The sequence below is a fragment of the Salmo trutta genome, chromosome 5, assembly GCF_901001165.1.
Source record: "Salmo trutta chromosome 5, fSalTru1.1, whole genome shotgun sequence".
In the NCBI taxonomy this organism is placed as follows: domain Eukaryota; kingdom Metazoa; phylum Chordata; class Actinopteri; order Salmoniformes; family Salmonidae; genus Salmo; species Salmo trutta.
Window position 1 is genome coordinate 37,685,398 of NC_042961.1, and position 23,703 is coordinate 37,709,100.

At 42.1% G+C, this 23,703-nt stretch overlaps 2 protein-coding genes across 3 annotated transcripts in view; both read right to left on the reverse strand.

The window, feature by feature from the left end:
• The window catches only part of LOC115194105 (stromal interaction molecule 2-like), an 89,946-nt gene extending 76,050 nt beyond the window's left edge, over nucleotides 1-13,896 (reverse strand). For both annotated transcript variants that reach the window (XM_029753483.1, XM_029753482.1), the window contains exon 1: nucleotides 12,455-13,896. In XM_029753483.1, coding sequence (XP_029609343.1) covers nucleotides 12,455-12,587 — 133 coding nt within the window. In that variant the 5' untranslated portion in view covers nucleotides 12,588-13,896. The remainder of the gene's footprint in view (nucleotides 1-12,454) is intronic.
• A 1,691-nt stretch (nucleotides 13,897-15,587) lies between these two features.
• Nucleotides 15,588-23,703, reverse strand: part of tbc1d19 (TBC1 domain family, member 19) — a 28,211-nt gene continuing 20,095 nt past the window's right edge. The window contains exons 14-21 of the mRNA XM_029753484.1: nucleotides 20,232-20,316; nucleotides 20,069-20,113; nucleotides 19,928-19,960; nucleotides 19,442-19,551; nucleotides 19,140-19,231; nucleotides 18,232-18,347; nucleotides 17,983-18,053; nucleotides 15,588-17,041 (exon numbers count right to left, since the gene is read on the reverse strand). Coding sequence (XP_029609344.1) covers nucleotides 16,967-17,041; nucleotides 17,983-18,053; nucleotides 18,232-18,347; nucleotides 19,140-19,231; nucleotides 19,442-19,551; nucleotides 19,928-19,960; nucleotides 20,069-20,113; nucleotides 20,232-20,316 — 627 coding nt within the window. The 3' untranslated portion in view covers nucleotides 15,588-16,966. The remainder of the gene's footprint in view (nucleotides 17,042-17,982; nucleotides 18,054-18,231; nucleotides 18,348-19,139; nucleotides 19,232-19,441; nucleotides 19,552-19,927; nucleotides 19,961-20,068; nucleotides 20,114-20,231; nucleotides 20,317-23,703) is intronic.

The following is a 23,703-nucleotide window of genomic DNA, read 5'->3' on the forward strand; positions in this document are numbered from 1 at the left end:
ATCAGTCAGTTAGTTAATGTTTGGTCGCAAATGGGTCTTCCAAATGGACAATGACTCCAAGCATACTTCCAAAGTTGTGGCAAAATGGCATAAGGACAACAAAGTCAATGTATTGGAGTGGCCATCACAAAGCCCTGACCTCAATCCCATAGAAAATGTGTGGGCAGAACTGAAAAAGTGTGTGCGAGCAAGGAGACCTACAAACCTGACTCAGTTTCACCAGCTCTGTCAGGAGGAATGGGCCACAATTCCCCCAACTTATTGTGGGAAGCTTGTGGAAGGCTACCCAAAATGTTTCACCCAAGGTAAAGAATTTAAAGGCAATGCTACCAAATACTAATTGAGTGTATGTAAACTTCTGACCCACTAGGAATGTGATGAGAGAAATAAAAGCTGAAATAAATAATTCTCTCTACTATTATTCTGACATTTCACATTCTTAAAATAAAGTGGTGATCCTAACTGGCCTAAGACATTTTTACTAGGATTAAATGTCAGGAATTGTGAAAAACTGAGTTTAAATGTATTTGGCTAAGGTGTACGTAAACTTCCGACTTCAACTGTATGTTATGTCGGAAAAAGTCAGTTATAAATTCTTCTGTCCTAGTTAAAAACAAGTTATCATCCAATGGGTTGGATTACATTTCCAATATCCTCGCCAACATGTAAATTCTGTAAGAGTAATATATATGCCAATTATGTGATGATCCGACAGCCTTCTGTCCCCTATCAACACTTTTTAAACTTTTAGTGCCAGAGAGAATGACATAAGAAAGTAATCAAGACGACTAGCTTGATTGAGCCTCCGCCATGTATATGTCCTTAGGTCAGGCTATTTAAGCCTCCATATATCCACTAGTTCCAATGTATCCATGACATTCGTGATTTCCTTAAGTGCTTGAGGGTGATAGTTTGTAGTGTGATTTCCTTTACGGTCCATAGAGTTATTTAAAACCGCATTATAATCTCCCACCATAATAATAGTCTTGTATTGCTTGTAGGGTTGATAAATTATGATATATATTTTCAAAGATATGTCTTAACATATGCATGACCTGTGCCACACCATCTACAAAAAAATATGCCAGCATGTATGAGTGTGTGTATAAGAAGTATAAGGAATGTGCGTGTGTTAGTGTGTTTACATACCCGCATCACAAAAGGAAGGAAGGAAGGAAGGAAGGAAGGAAGGAAGGAAAGGAAGGAAGGAAGGAAGGAAGGAAGGAAGGAAGGAAGGAAGGAAGGAAGGAAGGAAGGAAGGAAGGAAGGAAGGAAGGAAGGAAGGAAGGAGTTGAGCAGACACCAGCTCAGGGATCAACACCTTGTGGAGTGCCGGAAAGGAACAACAAAAGCCCTGTGGGTCGACCTGTCTGCCGGCCAGCTGATGCCAGTTTCCTCTGCTTTGACTGGTGCTTGTAGGCCACTCACAGCAGGAAGTTAAGTACAGTAGAGTACAGCTGGTGACCTACAGTGCATTCGGAAACTATTTAGACCCCTTGATCTTTTCTACATTTTGTTATGTTACAGCCTTATTCTAAAATTAAATATTTTTTTTCTCAATCTAAACACAAATATACCATAATGGCAAAGCAAAAACTCAGGTCTTTGTTGATGCACCTTTTCTCAGTGATTACAGTCTCGAATCTTCTTGGGTATGACACTACAAGCTTGGCACACCTGTATTTGGGGAGTTTCTCCCATCCTTCTCTGCAAATCCTCTCAAGCTCTGTCAGGTTGGATGGGGAGCGTCTCTCCAGAGATGTTCAAATCGGATTCAAGTCTGGGCTCTGGCTGGGCCACTCAAGGATATTCAGAGACTTGTCCCGAAGCCACTCCTGCATTGTCTTGGTGGTACGCTCAGGGTTGTTGTCCAGTTGGAAGGTGAACCTTCGCCCCAGTAAGACATCCTGTGCGCTCTGGAGCAGGTTTTCGTCAAGGATCTCTCTGTACTTTGCTCTTTTAATCTTTCCCTCGTTCCTGACTAGTCTCCCAGTCCACGCCGCTGAAAAACAACCTCACAACATGATGCTGCCACCACCATGCTTGACTGTAGAGCCTGATTGGTGGAGTACTGCAGAGATGGTTGCCCTTCTGGAAGGTTATCCCATCTCCACAGAGGAACTCTGGAGCTCTGTCAGAGTGACCATCGGGTTCTTGGTCACCTCCCTGACCAAGGCCCTTCTCCCCGATTTCCCTGTTTGGCCGGGCGGCTAGCTCTTGGAAGAATCTTGGTAGTTCCAAACATCTTCCATTTAAGAATGTGGTCTTGGAGACCTTCAATGATGCAGACATGTTTTGGTACCCTTCCCCGGATCTGTGCCTCGACACAATCCTGTCTCGACGCTCTGCAGACAATTCCTTCGACCTCATGGCTTGGTTTTTGCTCTGACATGCACTGTCAACTGTAGGACCTTATATAGACAGCTGTGTGCCTTTCCAAATCATGTCCAAACAATTGAATTTACCACAGTTGGACTCCAATTGTAGAAACATCTCAAGGATGATCACTGGAAACCGGATGCACCAGAGCTCAATTTCGAGTCTCATAGCAAAGGGTCTGAATACTTATGTAAAAGATATTTCAGTTTTTTTATTTTGAGTAAACTTGCTGATAGAGACTTCATGGTAAAGGAAACCCAGACACACAGAGCCAGCCACTGGGTGACTGTTGGGAAGTGAGAGATGATCACAGTGAATTTACATGTGACTTCTATTATGGGTGCTGACTTGAAGTATAGAGGATGTCCTCTATTCATGGATTCACTGTTATTCATTGCAGTGATCAATTACATACTATATCTGAAAGCCAACATCCTTAATCAGGTCATATGAAGATACTCAATGGTTAATATTTACATGTTTAAGTATATGTTAATTAAATGTTTATGCACAAACTTATGTCTCATCTAAAGCTGTCCTGATGGCAGCGTGTTGAGTGATTAGAAGCAGAGGGGGCCAAAGTAAGCCATTAAAGTCCAATTATCTCTCCAGACAGCAAGAACGGTTGAAAGCCGAGTCGGTGCCGTGACGCCAGAGCCCAGCTATGAGGAACACTCGGAGTCTGTGTCCGTGTCACCATTGGGTCACCCATGCATCCCGACCCGGATTCCGCCGACATCACGGAGTTCCGACGCGCTTAGTAACGGACCACGGAAAGGAAAACACCAGGCGGCTCTCTTATTGGAAAAAATTACTGAGGTCTTTATAAATACACCCTGGTTCCATTCGGCCTGGACTCTGGCCCTAATAGGGGTGGCTCACAACCCCGCAGCCCCTGATCAAGATCGGAAGCAGCTGTCTAGGGTAAGCAGAGCAGACAGTCTGATGGAGTGACGTGAAACTCCAGGCCTATGTTACCGTCTCAATGAATGGACTCTCGAGTCAGGGAGAGGGTGGGGGTAACTTACAGTATATGTAATTTAGTCATTTAGCAGATAACCTAATCCTGAGTGACTTGCAATAATTGCATTCAGTATGGAAATTTAGACAAGGGGTTGTTCAAGACACTAGTTTGAGAGGGTATCTCTGAGTTAACGTTTCAAAGGTATTGCGTTGATGGCAGTAGATGGAAGCAGAGTTCGATTTGATACCATTGTGTGGTGGAACAGAATGTTTTAATTCTGTTTCAAGTGTTAGTTTCTTCCGGATGGATCACTTAAAAATGGCATATTCCTCTCTTTAGAGACTGATTGGGTTTGTTTATTTTAACACTAAAGGAGCTAAATACACAGAAAGCCACAGAATTGTGAGGCAGTCAATGTTCGCACCGTCATGCTGTCACTTGGAACCCTAAACTGAACCTGGGAACTCACTCTGTAGCCCAGTCATTGCTGCAGCAGATAATGCCTGGTTTAAGTGTAGTGTCTCCATTTTGGTAGAAAAGAAAAAGGGAAGCTAAAGAAACGTCAAAGAAAATAAGCATCCTGAAAATGCAAATGCTGAGTTCCAACGCCTTTTGGTGCACTTCAGAGTTAGAGTCAACAAGCCCTAGGGGACAGGCAAATGTTTACCTTCCTTTTCAAACAAATCACCTTATTAATGCGGCCACTCTGTTCAGAAAGATAACCATATCAACACTGAGGTGGCCACCGTGCACTAAGTGGGTTTTCTCCAAACTCACAGGCTTTTAGTTGGCTTTTACTAACAATTTTGAGGGACAAACACTAAAAATAGCCTTAAAACTATTTCAGCCTCTTCTAAATGTTGCAAATTTCCATCTTTGAGTAACCCACTCATAAAACCTGTTATAGTAAAGACAGGGGTTTCAAAGAGTCCAATGAAAGCTTATGTAAAAGAAGATGATGATGGTACAGTCTCTCTCTTGAGGACTGTCATATTCCCAACGCATCATTTCAGAACTCTGTGTTCCTTTCTGGGAGACAGAAGGAAGGGCTTTGTTTGTTGAAACGCTAAACAAGCTAAATACACAGTGGCATTTAAAAGTGAGGAAGTCCACGTACACATTGTCACTCAAGCAAGCCCCAGCCATCAACCAACCAGAGAAACTCACTTACACCCCCCTCTACCCAAACATAAGGAGACGTATTGTACTCTATATGTTCATTAGCATGTTTTAAAAGGTCAAACATTGATATTGTTCAGCATCTTTGGTAAGTCCCGTAGTTTCACCAGCATAAACTTCAAACATTTGCAGACTTGTACTGAGATTCAAGCTTTCACATTCGAAAAGTATTCAGACCGCTTTCCCTTTATCCAAATTTTGTTACATTACAGCCTTATTCCAAAAAAAATATCCTCATCAATCTACACACAATACCTCATAATGACAAAGCGAAAACTGTTTTTTAGAATATTTTGCAAATGTATAACATAAAAGAAAATACTGAAATATCACATTCACAAAAGTATTCAGACCCTTTGCTACGGGACTTGAAATTGAGCTCATGTGCATCCTGTTTCCATTGATCATCCTTGAGATGTTTCCTCAACTTGATTGGAGTCCACCTGTGGTAAATTCAAATGATTGTACATGATTTGGAAAGGCACACACCTGTCTATATAAGGTCCCACAGTTGACAGTGCATGTCAGAGCAAAAACAGAAAAAAAGTCAAAAGAATTGTCTGTAGAGCTCCGACACAGGATTGTGTAGAGGAACAAATATAGGGAAGATTACCAAAACATTTCTGCAGCATTGAAGGTCCCCAAGAACACAATCCATTTTAGAATAAGGCTGTAACGTAACAAAATGTGGAAATAGTGACGGGGTCTGAATACTTTCCGAATGTACTGCATAATAAGTTGTTTCAGCTACATAAGTTCAGCAGGTGTGAGCCATCCACCAACTGTCCGAAATGAAGCACTTCTCATCCCAGAAAGGCTTTTTTTAAATCACTAACCACAAACAACCATAACCACACTGGTCAACCATAAAACGACCAAGTGGTAAGACATCTCAGTCAGTCCACCATGTATACAATCTCATGAGCTCGCCCCATGACATTTCATCTAACCACACATGGTGTGGCGGTCTGTGCAATCATTAGTTAAAGAACTGCTCTAACCATAAGCACATCCTTCTTCAATTCTCATTCTCATCTTAGTTTCCTTGAACTGCAAAACATAATTTGTTTCTGACACAGTGATGAAGGCCCATGTCTGTGAGGTCAGAGGTAATGATCCCTACTAATGCAACCAAGGTGACTGGGCCAAACAGGACTTTGAGGATACAGTTAAAGTCGGAGGTTTACATACACTTAGGTTGGAGTCATTAAAACTTGTTTTTTAACCACTCCACAAATTGCTACAAACTGTACTTCTGGCAAGTCGGTTAGGACAATTGTTTACAGACAGATTATTTCACTAAATCACAATTCCAGTGGGTCAGAAGTTTACATACACTAAGAAGACTGTGCCTTTAAACAGCTTGGAAAATTCCAGAAAATGATGTCATGGCTTTAGAAGCTTCTGATAGGCTAATTGACATCATTTGAGTCAATTGGAGGTGTACCTGTGGATGTATTTCAAGGCCTACCTTCAAACTCAGTGCCTCTTTGCTTGACATCATGGGAAAATCAAATGAAATCAGTCAAGACCTCAGAAAAAAAATTATAGACCTCCACAAGTCTGGTTCATCCTTGGGAGAAATTTCCAAACGCCTGAAGGTACCATGTTCATCTCTACAAACAATAGTACGCAAGTATAAACACCATGGGACCACGCAGCTGTCATCTCAGGAAGGAGACGAGTTGTGTCTCCTAGAGATGAATGTACTTTGGTGTGAAAAGTGCAAATCAATCCCAGAACAACAGCAAAGAACCTTGTAAAGATGCTGGAGGAAACAGGTATAAATTATCTATTTCCACAGTAAAACGAGTCCTATATCGACATATCCTGAAAGGCCGCTCAGCAAGGAAGAAGCCACTGCTCCAAAACCGCCATAAAAAAATTCAGACTACGGTTTGCAACTGCACATGGGGACCAAGATTGTACTTTTTGGAGAAATGTCCTCTGGTCTGATGAAACAAAAATAGAACTGTTTGGTCATAATGACCAACGTTATGTTTGGAGGAAAAAGGGGGAGGCTTGCAAGCTGAAGAACACCATCCCAACTGTGAAGCACAGGGGTGGAAGCATCATGTTGTGGGGGTGCTTTGCTGCAGGAGGGACCGGTGCACTTCACAAAAATAGATGGCATCGTGAGGAATCAAAATTATGTGGATATATTGAAGCAACATCTCAAGACATCAGTCAGGAAGTTAAAGCGTGGTCGCAAATGGGTCTTCCAAATGGACAATGACCCCACGCATACTTCCAAAGTTGTGGCAAAATGGTTTAAGGACAACATAGTCAAGGTATTGGAATGGTCATCACAAAGCCCTGACCTCAATCCCATAGAAAATGTGTGGGCAGAACTGAAAAAGTGTGTGCGAGCCAGGCCTACAAACCTGACTCAGTTACACCAGCTACGTCAGGAGGAATGGGCCAAAATTCACCCAAGTTATTGTGGGAAGCTTGTGGAAGGCTACCCGAAACGCTTGACCCTAGTTAAACAATTTAAAGGCAATGCTACCAAATACTAATTGACTGTATGTAAACTTCTGACCCACTGGGAATGTGATGAAAGAAATAAAAGCTGAAATAAATCATTCTCTACTATTATTCTGACATTTCACATTCTTAAAATAAAGTGGTGATCCTAACTGACCTAAGACTGGGAATTTTTACTAAGATTAAATGTCAGTAATTGTGAAAAACCATATATGTAAACTTCCTACTTCAACGGTATGTAGGTCCTATGTGACCATTTCCCTCCGGCCCACACACATGCCAATGCCTAAAGGAAAAATCCATACATAAGTAAACGTGTACATACTTAGACACACACACACACACACACACACACATTACACTCATTAACCTAGAGCTCACAGTCATTGCCTGAAGATGTATACATAACCACATTTTCACTCAATACACATACACTCACAACGACTAACAAACACACAGCACAAATACAGTACCCCAGTTATGCATACTCGCACACAATAACGTGACAGAAATATAACCAGTCACACACACACACACACACACTGACTTGATTTTTTAGAGGACAGCAGTGCAAAAAGGCCAGGTGATCTTCTCAAATGGGCCAGATAGAAAATTGAGGCTATTATCTCAAAGCTACGAACCGGCTCCCTTTACACACCCACACAGACTAGCCCTACAAAAGTACAAGGTCCACTGGGAGGAAAACCCAACAGAGTCCCAACTCCCATGCAATCAGTCATCACGCTCCACTGTTGATGTTGTGGAAAAGTCAAGGATGCTTTCACGTTATTGATCAATTTATCTCTCACTTTATTTTTAAGGCCCCGGTTTTGTCATTTTAAAATGGACAGGCATGCTGTAAATGTATATGCGCTGTCTAAATTAAGTATTTATTGCTTTCACAAATAGCTTCAGAAGTTAAAGATAGATGTATTGAAAACTTTCAGACTGGGTGTCAAGGCTTATCTTGCATGTGCAAGAAAAAACAAACAAAATGTATCATGCATTTCATGGCCTAGTTTTATGACAATTCTTATCCAGTAATATTTCAACCGTGACAAGTGTACGTTCTGCAGAAATGAGCCTCTTTCATCTCATATGTCATCACTGATCCTTATCAACTAACAGGAACTAATGGAAGTTCCCTAAAGTAAGGTTAGTCTATGGAGGCCTTATCTATTTGCTCTGGATGAGAATGACTGACTCCTGAGAAGAAGCAGGCTTCTAATGACAACTGTTGAACCCAAACCTGATAACCATAATTCATCTAACTGGGTCTATTTCAGTGGAGGCTCATCAGAGGAAGGGGAGGACAATACTCCTCAGTGAATGTCAGAAAAATATAAATCGTAAATCTTTTTTTTTTAAGTTATCCTTTTTAGATAAAGCTATACCAGATATATTCACGTCACCAAAACACACTGTTTTGCAATGGTTTACGCCCCCCCCCCCCCCCCTTACATAGACTTACACAGTAATGATGATGACTTCCGGAGGACATCTTCCAACCTACAGTATCACCTCTTGCAGCATGAACTGACATGTTGTCCACCCAATCATTGAACCAGAGAATGAATCTAGTACTGAAAGCTACAGCTAGCTAGCATTGCAGTGCATAAAATGTGGTGAGTAGTTGACTCGAAGAGAGAGAAAGACAATAGTTGAAAGCTAGTTTTATTTTGTTTAATTGATTTGTTTCACTTTTACTTTGCTAGTGAATGCAGCTAGTTTAGCCTACTGAAACACTTGGCTCAAACAGATGTTATGTTAGCTAACTGGCTATGGCTATCCAACACTGAAACTCTTCCAAGTCAAGGTAAGCGTTTGGTGTTATTAATTTATTGTCACCAGGGCCCGCCAGTGTAACTGCTAAACTGTAGTGGGTTTACTAATGCATTAGTTGTAGTAGCTATGTTGATTATGACGTTAGCTAATATGGTGACAAAAATGTAGGCTGTGTGCTGCGTTTAGCAGTTTTGATATGAAGGTTTGGCAAGGAAACATTGTTTTGTCAAGTCAGACAGCTGATGTGTTGTGCACTGAAGTCCACAAGCTAAGGGAAAAGCTGAGAGGAGGAGAGCGCGTAGACGAGAGAAGGAATTATACAACAAGCAAAATGTTTATGCTGTTTGTATGTGACTGCTATGAAAGTGAACTGTGTTTGCGTATGATCCGTGGTGTATTCATTCTGCCGATTCTGTTGAAATACCTTTCTTAAATGGAAGCAAAAGAAACGGTGATAAACATACCTGCATTTGTCCAATATAAACTCTCATTTGCAACTGTTGGACTAATGATTACTCCCTAGATCAACTAGATGCAGGCAAGAAGAGTGTGCAAGGCGGTATTGAATGTGTCACTGTCTGTCACCTTGATTACTCTTAATTTCTCTCTCAACCTGTGCACCTACATTGTAAAATGTCATTCCTAGACTAGGTTGTAGCAACCTCATGATGGGTATAGAGAAAATTAGAGTCTCATGCATTAGCTTAAACCTATCAATGTTACATTGAGCTGGGTGAATGGAAAATGAATGACAGTCATCCAATATGCTGTAATAGAAATAAGGCCATGATCATAAAAAATAATCATCCTCCATTATCTTATAATCTCTTAAGGGGCCTCCCGGGTGGTGCAGTGGTCTAAGACACTGCATCGCAGTGCTAGCTGTGCCACCAGATTCTGGGTTCAAGCCCAGGCCGCAGACGGCCACGACCGCGAGGCTCATGGGGTGACACACAATTGGCCCAGTGTCGTCTGGGTTAGGGAGAGTTTGGCTGGCAGGGATATCCTTGTCTCATCGCGCACTAGCAACTCCTGTGGCGGACCGGGCACAGTGCACGCTGACCAGGTCGTTAGGTGTACGGTGTTTCCTCTGACACATTGGTGCGGCTGGCTTCTGGGTTGGATGTGCGCTGTGTCAAGAAGCAGTGCGGCTTGGTTGTGTTTCGATGGCTCTTGACCTTCGCCTCTCCCGAGTCCGTACGGGAGTTGCAGCGATGAGACAAGACAGTAGAAAATGGGGTACAAATATATTTTTTTAACTCTTACATTTTCACCTAAAATGACACCCAAATCATACACCCAAATGACACCCATGCCTGTAGCAAGGATATGCATATTCTTGAAAGGAAACACTTAGAAGTTTGTGGAAATGTGAAATTAATGTAGGAGAATATAACACACACATTTGTTTTTTTGTTTTTTCTACCATCATCTTTGAAATGCAAGAGAAAGGCCATAATGTATTATGCCAGCCCAGGTGGAATTTAGATTTTGGCCACTAGATGGCATCAGTGTATGTTTTAGACTAATCCAATGAACCATTGCACTGCTGTTCAAAATGTATTCAAAACTGCCCAAATGTGCCTAACTTGTTTATTAATAACTTTTCATGTTCAAAACTGTGCACTCTCCTCAAACAATAGCATGGTATTCTTTCACTGTAAAAGCTACTGTAAATTGGACAGTGCAGTTAGATTAACAAGAATTTAAGCTTTCTGACAATATCAGATATGTCTATGTCCTGGGAAATGTTCTTGTTACTTACAACCTCATGCGAATCGCATTAGCCTACGTTAGCTCAACCGTCCCGCAGGGGACCCACCAATCCTGAAGAAGTTTTAAACGTCAACAAGCTCCACTGGTCGATTTCTGTGTTGTAGGTTGTCAACCATTATGGATGATTCCCCTGCTTATACCAACCTCCAATATTTCACAGGGGCCTGAACACTGATTTTTTGGGAGCTCGTGCACTTGACCGCCTTCATACTATTCAGTGGAGAAGAGCACTTGGAGCACTTGATGTCTTTATTCTGACATGGCTCCAAATGTGTGAAAAGCCATGAAGCTACTGTAGCTTGCCTCATTCCAGACCTCACTTATGGTGACCCCACTTATCTGTGCTCTTAGTTACCCAATAATCATGTTCTTCTTTCATATAAAGCCATTACTACTTAATCTGACTTGCCACTCATATCAGCATGTGTGTGAAAGTGACTGCCTTGCCACTCATATCAGGAGTTCTGTGAAAGTGACTGTTTAGGAGTCGTTATATTAACCCTGGCATGGGGATTATGGGGTCCACCCCAGTAGCAAGGCCTTTTGTTCAGCTGGCTGCTTGTTCCTCACTTATCCCATAGGCTCCTGTCCCGTGAGGGCATGAACCAGACCAACATAATCAGAGATGACAGCGGCACAATACTGTTAAACACCATCCTGATCTGATATTAGATTAACAGCTGTTGAATTTGGAGCCGTGAGGAGGAAGTGGTGGTTCGCCAAACTACACTCAGCTCGGGTGATGGGTAACCTTGACTGAGACCTGTGCCAGTAGCCTGTTCCTAAAGCGTCTTAGGAGTGCTGATCTAGGATCAGTTTTGCCAGTTAGATCATAATGAAGGTGTTTATACAACGAGTGTACAGAACATTAGGAACACTTTCCTAATATTTAGTTGCACCCTCTTTTGCCCTCAGAACAGCCTCAATTCTTCAGGGCATGGACTCTACAAGGTGTCGAAAGCATTCCATAATGCTGGCCCATGTTGACTCCAACGCTTTCCACAGTTGTGCCAAGTTGGCTGGATGTCCTTTAGGTGGTGGACCATTCTTGATACACAAGGGAAACTGTTGAGCGTAAAAAAAACAGCAGCGTTGCAGTTCTTGACACAAACCAGTGCACCTGGCAGCTAGTACCATACCCCGTTCAAAAGGAACTTAAATATTTTTGTCTTGCCCATTCACCCTCTGAATAGCACTCATACACAATCCATGTCTCAATTGTCTCATGGCTTAAATTCATCTTTAAGCCGTCTCTTCCCCTTCATTTACACTGATTGAAGTGGATTTGACAAGTGACCTCAATAAGGGATCATAGCTTTCACCTGGTCAGTGTTCCTAATGTTTTGTACACGCAGTGCACAGGGGTGGCCTGATCTTAGGTCAGCACTATATACTTGATAGCACCATTGCCAATGATTTAGTTCAGCCATGCTCAGTTGTTTCGGAATTAAGGTGATTTATAAGAGATTAAGCTGTACTGTGCCTCACTCTGGCCAGCCCGTGTGAACAAACACATGGACATATAGTCTACAGTGGCTAGGTAGCCTACTCCCATTTTACATTAGTCAGTCAAAAATAGTTGCTTCAGGCCGCATACCCTCACATACTCTAAAATCATCGGACCCTGGAGGTGTGAAGTTTAAGGTTACACACAAGCAAAATTACAGTAAAGGATGCGCTCCATCGGTTGGTCGGTCGTTCCCTATGAAGAAATCGTGCATTCCTGCCGTGCCGGCATTACTTGGCAATGCAAAAAAAGGTGACTGGCGACTCCCGGGGAAGTCAGTTTTCCAGAAGGACTGTGCGTGGCATTCCTCTGAGAATGCGAAGCGGTAAACATGCGTGAATATTAGGCAACAGTGTGTCTTGGATTATCACGCTTACCTGTAGTGGCTACAATTGCGGCATCAGACGCACGATTCAACATATCGTTTGAGTAGCTGCTTTCCAATCCCAGTACCGCAGAGATGACGAGTCCACGTAGCAATAAAATCACTGCTTGGTATAAGTAACTCATCGTGAGGGAAGCCACTAATTGTTTTCCGTGTAAAGGGATGATAAATCAAACGATGGCTATGCCAAAATGGAAAGCTTTCTCCAAGGATTCAGCCGGGTGCCAAGACTACGTGGAGAATTACGTTTTGGGCAGAAATATTCGAATGTGTCGAGTCACAAGAATGGAACGTCAGACACAACAGTTGTTAGATAAAATGCACCCAACTTAAAAAAACAGCAGTGTTTAGATATACTCATATGATGTGGTCTATAACAGCAAAATAGTCTATAGGATCTGTTGGTGTAACAAAGAAATGCTCCACTATTGGCATCTATAATGAAATCTAGGCCTGTCTACAAAAATAATGATCTAGCCTAATTCAATTGTTCAGAACTTCAAATGAAGATATAGGACCTCAAAACTCCATCCGAAAATGACACCATTGTGTGACATGCCACGAAGTAACGTTAGACGTCAATAGATTCACCTCATGTGTTCCTTAAGGAACAATATATCAGATTTATAAAAACGATTTAAAAGGTAGCTAGCTCTGAGGCAAACCGGTAGTCTACTTTGTTAAAGTCAACTTCAAAAGAAAAAAAGTGCAAATGGATAGTATGGAATCTTCTGTCTGGTAAAAAAAAACACACAACCAAATAAATAGGCTATAGCTTGCTGCCAAGAAAAAAACGGTATCCAACGCGGTTTAAAATGCAATGTATCCCGATCCTCATGATTGAATTAAGACAAAATAGTCTCTGTACTCCCACATACAGTATGCACACATCGGGCTTGCTTTCAGCATATTGAGCACGCAGTCAGAGGTCCGCCCCCTCATATGAATGTAGCAAATCCACTCCGCAAAAAAAGGAAATCAGCAGCTTCTCTCAATCGCCCTTCAGTTCCTCCACCGCGTCCACAACGTTCACCTACTTTTAACTTAGATTAAAAGTTCATGTCAGGTATTCATGTCTTCGTTTGACAACATCTGTTTGTCTGCTTCCCCTGGCGTCTGCATTGCATACCGGCTGATGCAGACACTAAAACTATGGAGCGGAAGTCAGTATGCAAATCACTTGACATCAGCCACTGCACATTTATCATCTCCCTGATGTTTTGGGGACATTTACGCTGGGTTGATGAATTGTAACAATTTATCTTCTGTTTCTCGGGAGTGGGTCTGTAGCGGATACAATACGTTTTGTTGTAGTTGAACACTGTGGAAGTCCACGCCGCAGAAACTGGCATTTGGTTTAAACATTTGGGTTTCCCCAGGGGCCTGTCGCTTTGCTGAACTGCATCCAAAAAGCAGAGGAATTCTCCTCAAACATTTCGGGGGAGTTTGCACGTCACGTTGACGCGGATGCTCAGATCGGTTGATTGTTTTCCACTTCCCTTTATGTATTGCTCCCCAGAGTCCCCATGGCTTGACAACTACCGAATCATCCAACGTTTCCTCTTTGCTGAGCACTGCCATTGGCCAGATTGTCCCAACATGGCAGAGTGTGATTGGTTGCTCGAGGCACCCCTTTGTCATTTTTGAACATGTGTGTCGCGGGGAAAAGTGTCCCAAGCCTTTATTGATAAGGCAAGTGGCATACATTTGCAGGCTAGGCTATATGCAACAGGATATTTAGATTTAGTCAGATGACAGAATATTTCAAACAGCATATTGGCCACCTCTGCTAACCAGAGCCTCATATGGCTCTGACCCTCAGTTTCTGGGTTATTTCCAATACATCTGCATTCATGGTTTTAAGAAATCTGGTAATCAAATCAAATCAAATGTATTTATATAGCCCTTCTTACATCAGCTGATATCTCAAAGTGCTGTACAGAAACCCAGCCTAAAACCCCAAACAGCAAGTAATGCAGGTGTAGAAGCACGGTGGCTAGGAAAAACTCCCTAGAAAGGCCAAAACCTAGGAAGAAACCTAGAGAGGAACCAGGCTATGAGGGGTGGCCAGTCCTCTTCTGGCTGTGCCGGGACCCAGGCTACAGTATGCTATTATGGTATCTCAATGTGTCCCCATTTAGGCTATACATTTTAATAGACTAATAGTATTGACTCATGCATATGCTTCTATAAATTGAAGTAATGGCAAATGACAAACTAGATGTTCATGTTATAGCCTCAAACACATAAATATATGCTTTCTTGGATGCTTCTTTGACATTGAAATTAATACATTTGGTCCACTATTCCAGTAACTGTATCATTACTATCAACTGGACCACGTTTACAAATGTTATATTAATACCTAAGACTGCCACCTAGTGAGACGGGCAACCTGATAGTGCCATCTACATGAAATCTTTCAACAACGGCCAGTGCCAGAGTGATGACGGATGGGATGGCAGTCATGGGCTGATGGTGGCACATTGCTCCTGTAGAGCATCGTTTCAACAACAAGGGACCCAACAGTGGTGGCTAGTCCAGACCAGGGAGAACAAAGGGTGGCTGATAAGAAGTCACTGGCCCCCGGGGGAGCATTGAGCAGGAAAGGCTCCGGGAGTCCGGGTAAACAGGTGGCAGTTGTACCAGGCATGACGAAGCCGCAGGGACTAGCATGAGAGGGAAAGAAGGAGGGCAGCAAAAAGAGGAACAGCATAATTTGATACGAGCACACAGAATGGATAGGGGGAAGGCAGCCAAAGCAAAGGCAGAGCAGATGCTAGGGTGGGCTGGGGGGCAGATAATGTTTAGGTGCTCAGTGCTGCTACCTGTCAATTACTGATTCTGCCTACTGACTCCTCAGGCTCATTGCTCTGGTGAGCTGCCAAAGTACAGTACGCCACATCCAAATATTTACCCTATCCAAAAAGAAATGTAATTTAATTATGTTGGACGATGCAAAATGCATGACCAAATGTCTACTGCTGTTGCAGAATGGATGTAGGCTGTCAAACAGACATCTAGGGGCCATATGTTACATACATATGTTACTTCTTAGCGAAGGGCTAAGGAATAATGAGTCTGTTAATGAGTCTGAATACAATACTACAGAGGTAAAGTCAAAATTGATCTAGGTTTCATTACTTTATTTTAATTTAATGAGCATTGAAAAACAAAACTATGCTATGATTGATTGATGTCCCCTGAACTCAGAGACATTGACCGCATTGGGTAGTGTAAAATGTAAGAAAATCCTGAAATTAAACTGTAAATAAAAAATATGTAATCTGGGCACATACATTTGACAATGGGCACAAAATGGAACAGAATTGGGTCAGGGATCAAATAATAGGGCGAGACAAACACAAATATAGCATGTGAATTCAATAATTAATGAAATCCATAAAAAAAAAAGTATAATAATTACATAAAAGAACAATTCAAACAAAGGTTCTTCAATGATCATTTTCACAATTAAAAACAACAATAAAAACAATTCTGAATACTGTGTTGTAATGGCATATCTTATACACAAGTCATATCTTATGATAATATCTTGCATATTAAAAATTAACATTAGAATATTAGTTTAAGCCTTATTAATTATGACTTGGATAATGAATTAACTGAGATCATTTTCTTGAGGAACCCGACACAGAGCAGCTTCTGATCAGCTTCTAATACAGGATTATTATTGCAAGGAGCGCTTCATGAAAATATAAAATGTTAAGACCCCACTAAACACTTATCAGCGTTTCCTTAACACATCAATGGTCACACTGTAGATAGCTACAACTACTTCCCACTGGGCACAGACGTAATTTCAATGCCTAGTTTTGATTTACATTTGGTTGAGTTGTCAACTAACATGAAATCAACAAAAATGTCATTGGATTTAGGTTAAAAAATGGGTGAAAAAAATACAAGATTCCCTTAGGTTGATGACTTTTTGCTAATTCAATCAGTTTACCACTTTGATTCAATGTCATCACAATGAATTGTTTTGTTAAAATGACGTGGAAACAACCAGATTTTGCCCAGTGGGTTCCCTCTCTCACACTGCCAATTACAACCCAATGCAATACTGTTCCATGCAATCCAGCTTCCAATAGACTCATCAAGCTGGTCCCAAGCATTGGCATATACATATCATCTTACTTAGAGGGCATAGCTTAAGGAAGTAAGATTTGCTTAGCTTATCTGAGGGCTATACTTACATACTGTATAATATATCTAATAATATGATACATGGTGATAACTATTTCTGTAGCGTGCATGCAGAGGGACATGCAGCTTTGACACAGTGAAAGGAATATGGTGGGATGGATATACAAGGTTTCAGGGGTCTTTTTTTGCCTTTTCATATTCCATATACGGTGTGGTTGGCATCTCTGACTCTGACAGACGATCACTGGCGTTGGCATGGGAACAGCTTGACAGCACAGGCAATTGTTCCCGTCTCCTCCGGTGCGCGCACACCTCTCACACACACACACGCAGGTCCTCAGATGACAGTGGCGAATAGGAAGATCTGAATGAGGGGCATGACCTTCAGAGTTGAAAGGTCGGCGAGGACGGCCTGTGGTAAGGGAGGTCGTCAAAGAGAACACACGTTCATTACCAACAGCAGACACACTCCCTGACCAACAGCAGACTCACACCAACCAACCAGTGGATGTAATAAAGTTCCACATAATGACGTTTTTCCAGAAACTCTTTTTAGTGACTCTTTTTTTTAAACACTATTGAGCTGCAGATTCCCCTTGTAGGCTTCATATACGGTATATGCCATTCCCCCAGCCTGGCCTTTTGGGATTACATTTCGGGCCCTATCATGTTTACAGAAAGGGTCTAATATTTCAGGCCCTCGGCACAGGCTCTAAAAATAAGGAGCCATGTTATGATACCTTCTCCAGTGGACCAGGTGGTAAATAAGCAAGCAAATACTGTGGCCCAGCATCTTAGCATCTGGTCAACCTGACGCCCGTGCGTCACACTCTGGATTAACTCCCTAGGAGGGGGGAGGCAAGAGATGGCTAGGGGTGGTTTACTATGGCTGTCAGTCAAATGCTCTGGGGAGACAGTATAAAAGCTTTCTTAAGTGGGTACATGGACATGAGGCTGAGACTCATGTCAAAGGCATTTGGAATGATTGCATTAAGAGAGAAAATGTATGGCATGCAATGTGAAGTTCATGGTGCAATGCTCAACCTATGTGTCCTTTGTATGTTTTCGTGTAATCTGTACTTTTCCAGATTCCTTGACATTTAACAACACACACAGACAGACAGACACACAGACACCCTGTGTACACCACAATAATGGACCCTTGCACATTCCGGTGTGAGCGTTTCGGGGGAAGTGGGGGTTAGTGGGGGGTAGGAGGGGCAGCAGGGTGTTGGGGGGCAGAGGGCTTGAAATGAGAGTAAGGGGCTATTTCAGTAACCACGGGCCAGAGTTGAAGCCAGTGTGTGTGGGAGAAGGACGCCTGCCTGTGGCCTCAGTGAAAGGCGCACTCACCTCAGCTGAGGTCAGTGATGTCACTTCCATCAGGTTCTCAGCCCGGAAGGCAAAGACAGCCGCTGCCAGGACTAGTGGGAGAGAGAATACCCACTATACAGTTTAGCATCAATGCAGCCTTAACACCATAACACACCTCTAAATACTAGTGAACTAGTTAATACTAGAATGCACGGTCACAAAGTTGATTGTATTATTAACAATATTTTTTTTACATTGAGGAGTAGTTTCACGTGAGTGCTGCTGTACCTGCTACAATCTCCAGTGAGTCGTAACCCAGGATTCGGTCCCAGAGAAGAAGGAGCTGGTCAGTAGAAAGGTACCCAGAAAACGCTCTCACCATCCACTTAAAGGCAATACGCAAGCTGAGGGTATGTTCAATAGTGTCACATCATTCTTTCATGTATCATCATTGGAGCCCAAATGTACAACATAAATGTCCCTTTTTATACCTATTCAATGCCACAAAGTAACGTATTTGCAATATTTTTCCACTAGATGGAGGTATATGCTTGAACTATTGCCACACATACTGAAGGGTGTGTGTGTGTGTGTGTGTGTGTGTGTGTGTGTGTGTGTGTGTGTGTGTGTGTGTGTGTGTGTATATATATATATATATATATATATATATATTACTATCCTTTTGGGTATTGTAAATTCCCAAAAGTCCCCTCAAGGATAAAACAAGGAAAATTCTCCCTCGTGGGGACATTTCCCACATACCCAGGAGGATAACGAACATTTGAAGCTTAGGAGTTAGGGAAAATAGGATTTTGAATGGAAATCAATTTCATGTCCCCACAACGATAGGAAAATATATGGTGTGTGTGTGGACATGTTTAACTATTCTTGTGGGGACCAAAAGTCTATTTCTAGGGGGTTTAGGGTTAAGGTTAGAATTAGTGTTAGAATTACATTAAGGGTTAGTGTTAGTAGCTAGGGTTAGGAGGTAGGGTTAGGTTAAGGTTAGGTTTTTGGGTAAGGGTAAGAGCATGGGTTAGGGTTAGGTTTAGGCTTAGGGGTTAAGGGAAAATAGGACTTTGAATGGGACTCAATTGTGTGTCCCCACAAGGTTAGCTGTACAAGACTGTGTGTGTGTGTGTGTGTGTGTGTGTGTGTGTGTGTGTGTGTGTGTGTGTGTGTGTGTGTATACTCACGGCTGAGCGCCTATCTCCCGTAGATGGTAGAATAGCTGGGGGAGATGGGTCTGTAGCAGCCTCTCAAACTGTAGGCACAGAGACACTATACCCTATGGAATAACATACGTAATGTGAATACACACACATACAGTACACACAAACACATTGTACACACACACTCATATCAATACAACATACTTTTATGAACACAAACACACATGAAAATACATAGCTATACATAGAAACACAAATATGAGCAGAGAACAGACAGAAAACACACTCTCTCCCCTCTCCCTCTCCGTATTCTGTGTTAAACTTACAGAGGTGGAGGAAGAGACGGAGTGCAGCCTGAAGAAGTAACGTACGTACATCTCCCTAAACACACTGTACAGCTTGGAGGGCTCGTTGTACAGGAAGCACAGAGGGGCCACTGGAGGACACAGTAACACCTCAGAATTAGATTTTTTATTTTTTTATTTTTTATTTAACTAGGCAAGTCAGTTAAGAACAAATTCTTACTTACAATGATGGCCTACCCTAGCCAAACCCTAACCCGGAAGACACTAGGCCAATTGTGTAACGCCCTATGGGACTCCCAATTACGGGACTCCCAATTACGGCCGAGATACAGCCTGGAATCGAACCAGGGTCTGTAGTGACGCCTCTAGCACTGAGATGCAGTGCTTTAGACCGTTGCGCCACTCGGGAGCCCATACAATGGGTGTCCAGATTTTCTTTTAAAGGGTCTATTTCATGATCACAATTTTAGCTGGTACTATGATTTAGAAGGTAGAAACCGTACTTACCATACATTGAAAAACCATGGAATGGGATGACACCTATACGGAGGAGAAATTAAGAATAGTCAATCAACGATTGAGCACAAGCATAAAGGGCTACTTATATGTGTGTTAGTAAGTGAATTTGGGGTTAAGGACTATTCTCACCATTTGGAGGATACACCACAGCAAACTCCTCAACTCCCACCTTGCCTGCAGGTAACCAACCATGACATCAACACCTTGTATGAGATTTCCCTTAAAGAATACTTGTGATGAATGTCAATTAGATTAGATAATATGCGTCCTATTCAAGGTTAGAATGGCTCACCTTGAATGTAGGATTTGGGAGGAGTGGCACTGTTGTAGCTGAAGTGCTCCAAGACCGCAGTGTCTCGAGAGAAACATAGCAGGACCTAGGACAACACACACACACAACTTTTACTTATGCTTCGCTGACAATAGACCATCTATTAATACACATTAATATATGATTTGGTCAGTGGCAAATTAATCTGTGCATGAGTTGCTTCAATTACGCTCAATTGCACTCCACACTGCCCTTACCCACCTGGACAAAAGGAACTCCTATGTGAGAATGCTGTTCATTGACTACAGCTCAGCGTTCAACAGCATAGTACCCCCAAAGCTCATCACTAAACTAAGGACCCAGGAACTAAACACCTCCCTCTGCAACTTGATCCTAGACTTCCTGAGGGCCGCCCCAGGTGGTAAGGGTAGGCAACAACATATCTGCCACGCTGATCCTCAACACAGGAGCCCCTCAGGGGTGCATGCTTAGTCCCCTCCTGTACTCCCTGTTCACCCACGACTGCATGGCCAAGCACGACTCCAACACCATCATTGAGTTTGCTGACGACACAACAGTGGTAGGCCTGATCACCGACAACAATGAGACAGCCTATAGGGAGGTCAGAGACCTGGCAGTGTGGTGCCAGGACAACAACCTCTCCCTCAATGTGAGCAAGACAAAGGAGCTGATCGTGGAATATAGGAAAAGGAGGGCCGAACAGGCCCCCATTAACATCAACGGGGCTGAAGAGGAGCGGGTCGAGAGTTTCAAGTTCCTTGGTCCCAATTACAGTGAGGGAACAAAGTATTTGATCCCCTGCTGATTTTGTACGTTCACCCACTGACAAAAAAATTATCAGTCTATAATTTTAATGGTAGGTTTATTTGAACAGTGAGAGACAGAATAACAACAAAAAAATCCAGAAAAACACATGTCAAAGATGTTATAAAATGATTTGAATGTGAGAGATACCCCACCCATGACTGTTTTTGTTAGTGATAGACGTGTGTTGCATGCAATAACTCCTAGTCTTGAAGCCTTCACCAAGTGACTGCCAAGTGCATATGTTTGAATTAAAAGTAAATCCATTATGACCTTATATTATATATTTGATAAGGACTTTAGTTATACTCCACATTGTGGTCTGAAAATCTTGTCTGATGGGCCACATCAGACCTGCAAATCACAATAAGCTGGTTTGTGAAGTGATTAGTAATTCCTATCAGAGCTAGAGGGAGGAAATACAACAATTTTAATATTTTATCACCCAAAACCTACATTCAGAATGACTGCTATGGTGAAGGACTTGACAAGACTACCTAAACCATCTAAACTGGAACAACCATCTCAGTAATGGGTGCAAGAAATCCAACCCAACTACTGCGCTACACGTGCAACACAGCATTCCTAACCTAGCCCACAATGTCTGAATCTAAGGAAAATAACAAAAAGGCCATATGCAAAGTTTGTACTGCTATTATTTCCCGAAGAGGGGAGAAAGTGAAATATTTTAATACCACAAACCCAATTACTCATTTGAAAGTGCATCACCCCTAGAAGGCCAGCATCCTGGAGTCGCCTCTTCACTGATGAGTCTGGGGTTTTGCCGGTACTATTTAATGAAGCTGCCAATTGAGAACTTGTGAGGTGTCTGTTAGACACTCTAGACACTAGACACTCTAATGTACTTGTCCTCTTGCTCAGTTGTGCACCGGGGCCTCCCACTCCTCTTTCTATTCTGGTTAGAGCCAGTTTGCGCTGTTCTGTGAAGGGAGTAGTACACAGCGTTGTACGAGATCTTCAGTTTCTTGGCAATTTCTCGCATGGAATAGCCTTCATTTTTCAGAACAAGAATAGACTGACGAGTTTCAGAAGAAAGTACTTTTATTCTGGCCATTTTGAGCCTGGAATCAAACCCACAAATTCTGATGCTCCAGATACTCAACTGGTCTAAAGAAGGCCAGTATTATTGCTTCTTTAATCAGGACAACAGTTTTCAGCTGTGCTAACGTCATTGCAAATTGCAAATTGATCACTTTTCTAATGATCAATTAGCCTTTTAAAATGATAAACTTGGATTAGCTAGCACAACGTGCCATTGGAACACTGGAGTGCTGGTTCCTGATAATGGGCCTCTGTACGCCTATGTAGATATTCAATTACAAATCAGTCGTTTCCAGCTACAATAGTCATTTACAACATTAACAATATCTACACTGTATTTCTGATCAACTTGATGTTATTTTAATGGACCAAAAAATGTGATTTTCTTTCAAAAACAAGGACATTTGTAAGTGATCCCAAACTTTTGAACGGTAGTGTGTTTTATATATATATATATCTATATATATACACACACACATACAGTACCAGTCAAAAGTTTAGACACACCAACTCATTCAGGCGTAGAATAATAGTGAAGACATCAAAACTATGAAATAACACATGGAATTCTGTAGTAACCAAAAACATTTTTAACAAATCAAAATATATTTTATATTTCAGATTCTTCAAATAGCCACCCTTTGCCTTGATGACAGCTTTACACACTCTTGGCATTCTCTCAACCAGCTTCATGAGGAAGTGTCACCTGGAATGCATTTCAATTAACAGGTGTGCCTTGTTAAAACTTCATTTGTGGAATTTCTTTCCTTCTTAATGCGTTGAGCCAATCAGTTGTGTTGTGACAAGGTAGGGGTGGTATACAGAAGATAGCCGTATTTGGTAAAATACCAAGTCCATATTAAGGCAAGAACAGCTCATATAAGCAAAGAGAAATGACAGCCCATCATTACTTTAAGACATGAAGGTCAGTCAAAGTTTCTTCAAGTGCAGTCTCAAAAACCATCAACCACTATAATGAAACTGGCTCTCATGAGGACCGCCACAGGAAAGGAAGACCCAGAGTTACCTCTGCTGCAGAGGATAAGTTCATTAGAGTTACCAGCCTCAGAAATTGCAGCCCAAATAAATGCTTCACACATCTCAACATCAACTGTTCAGATGTGATTGCGTGAATCAGGCCTTCATGGTTGAATTGCTGCAAAGAAACCACTACCAAAGGACAGCAATGAGAAGAAGAGACTTGCTTGGGCCAAGAAAGACAAGCAATGGACATACGACCGGTGGAAATCTGTCTTTTGGTCTGATGAATCAAAATGTGAGAATTTTGGTTCCAACTGTCGTGTCTTTGTGAGATGCAGAGTTGGTGAACGGATGATCTCCACATGTGTGGTTACCACCGTGAAGCATGGATGTGGTGGTGTGATGGTGCTTTGCTGGTGACACCGTCTGTGATTTATTTCGAATTCAAGGCACACTTAACCAGCATGGCTACCACAGCATTCTGCAGCGATACGTCATCCCATATGGTTTGCACTTAGTCCCACTATCATTTGTTTTTCAACAGGACAATGACTCAACACACCTTCAGGCTGTGTAAGGGCTATTTGACCAAGAAGGAGAGTGATGGATGGCTGCATCAGATGAC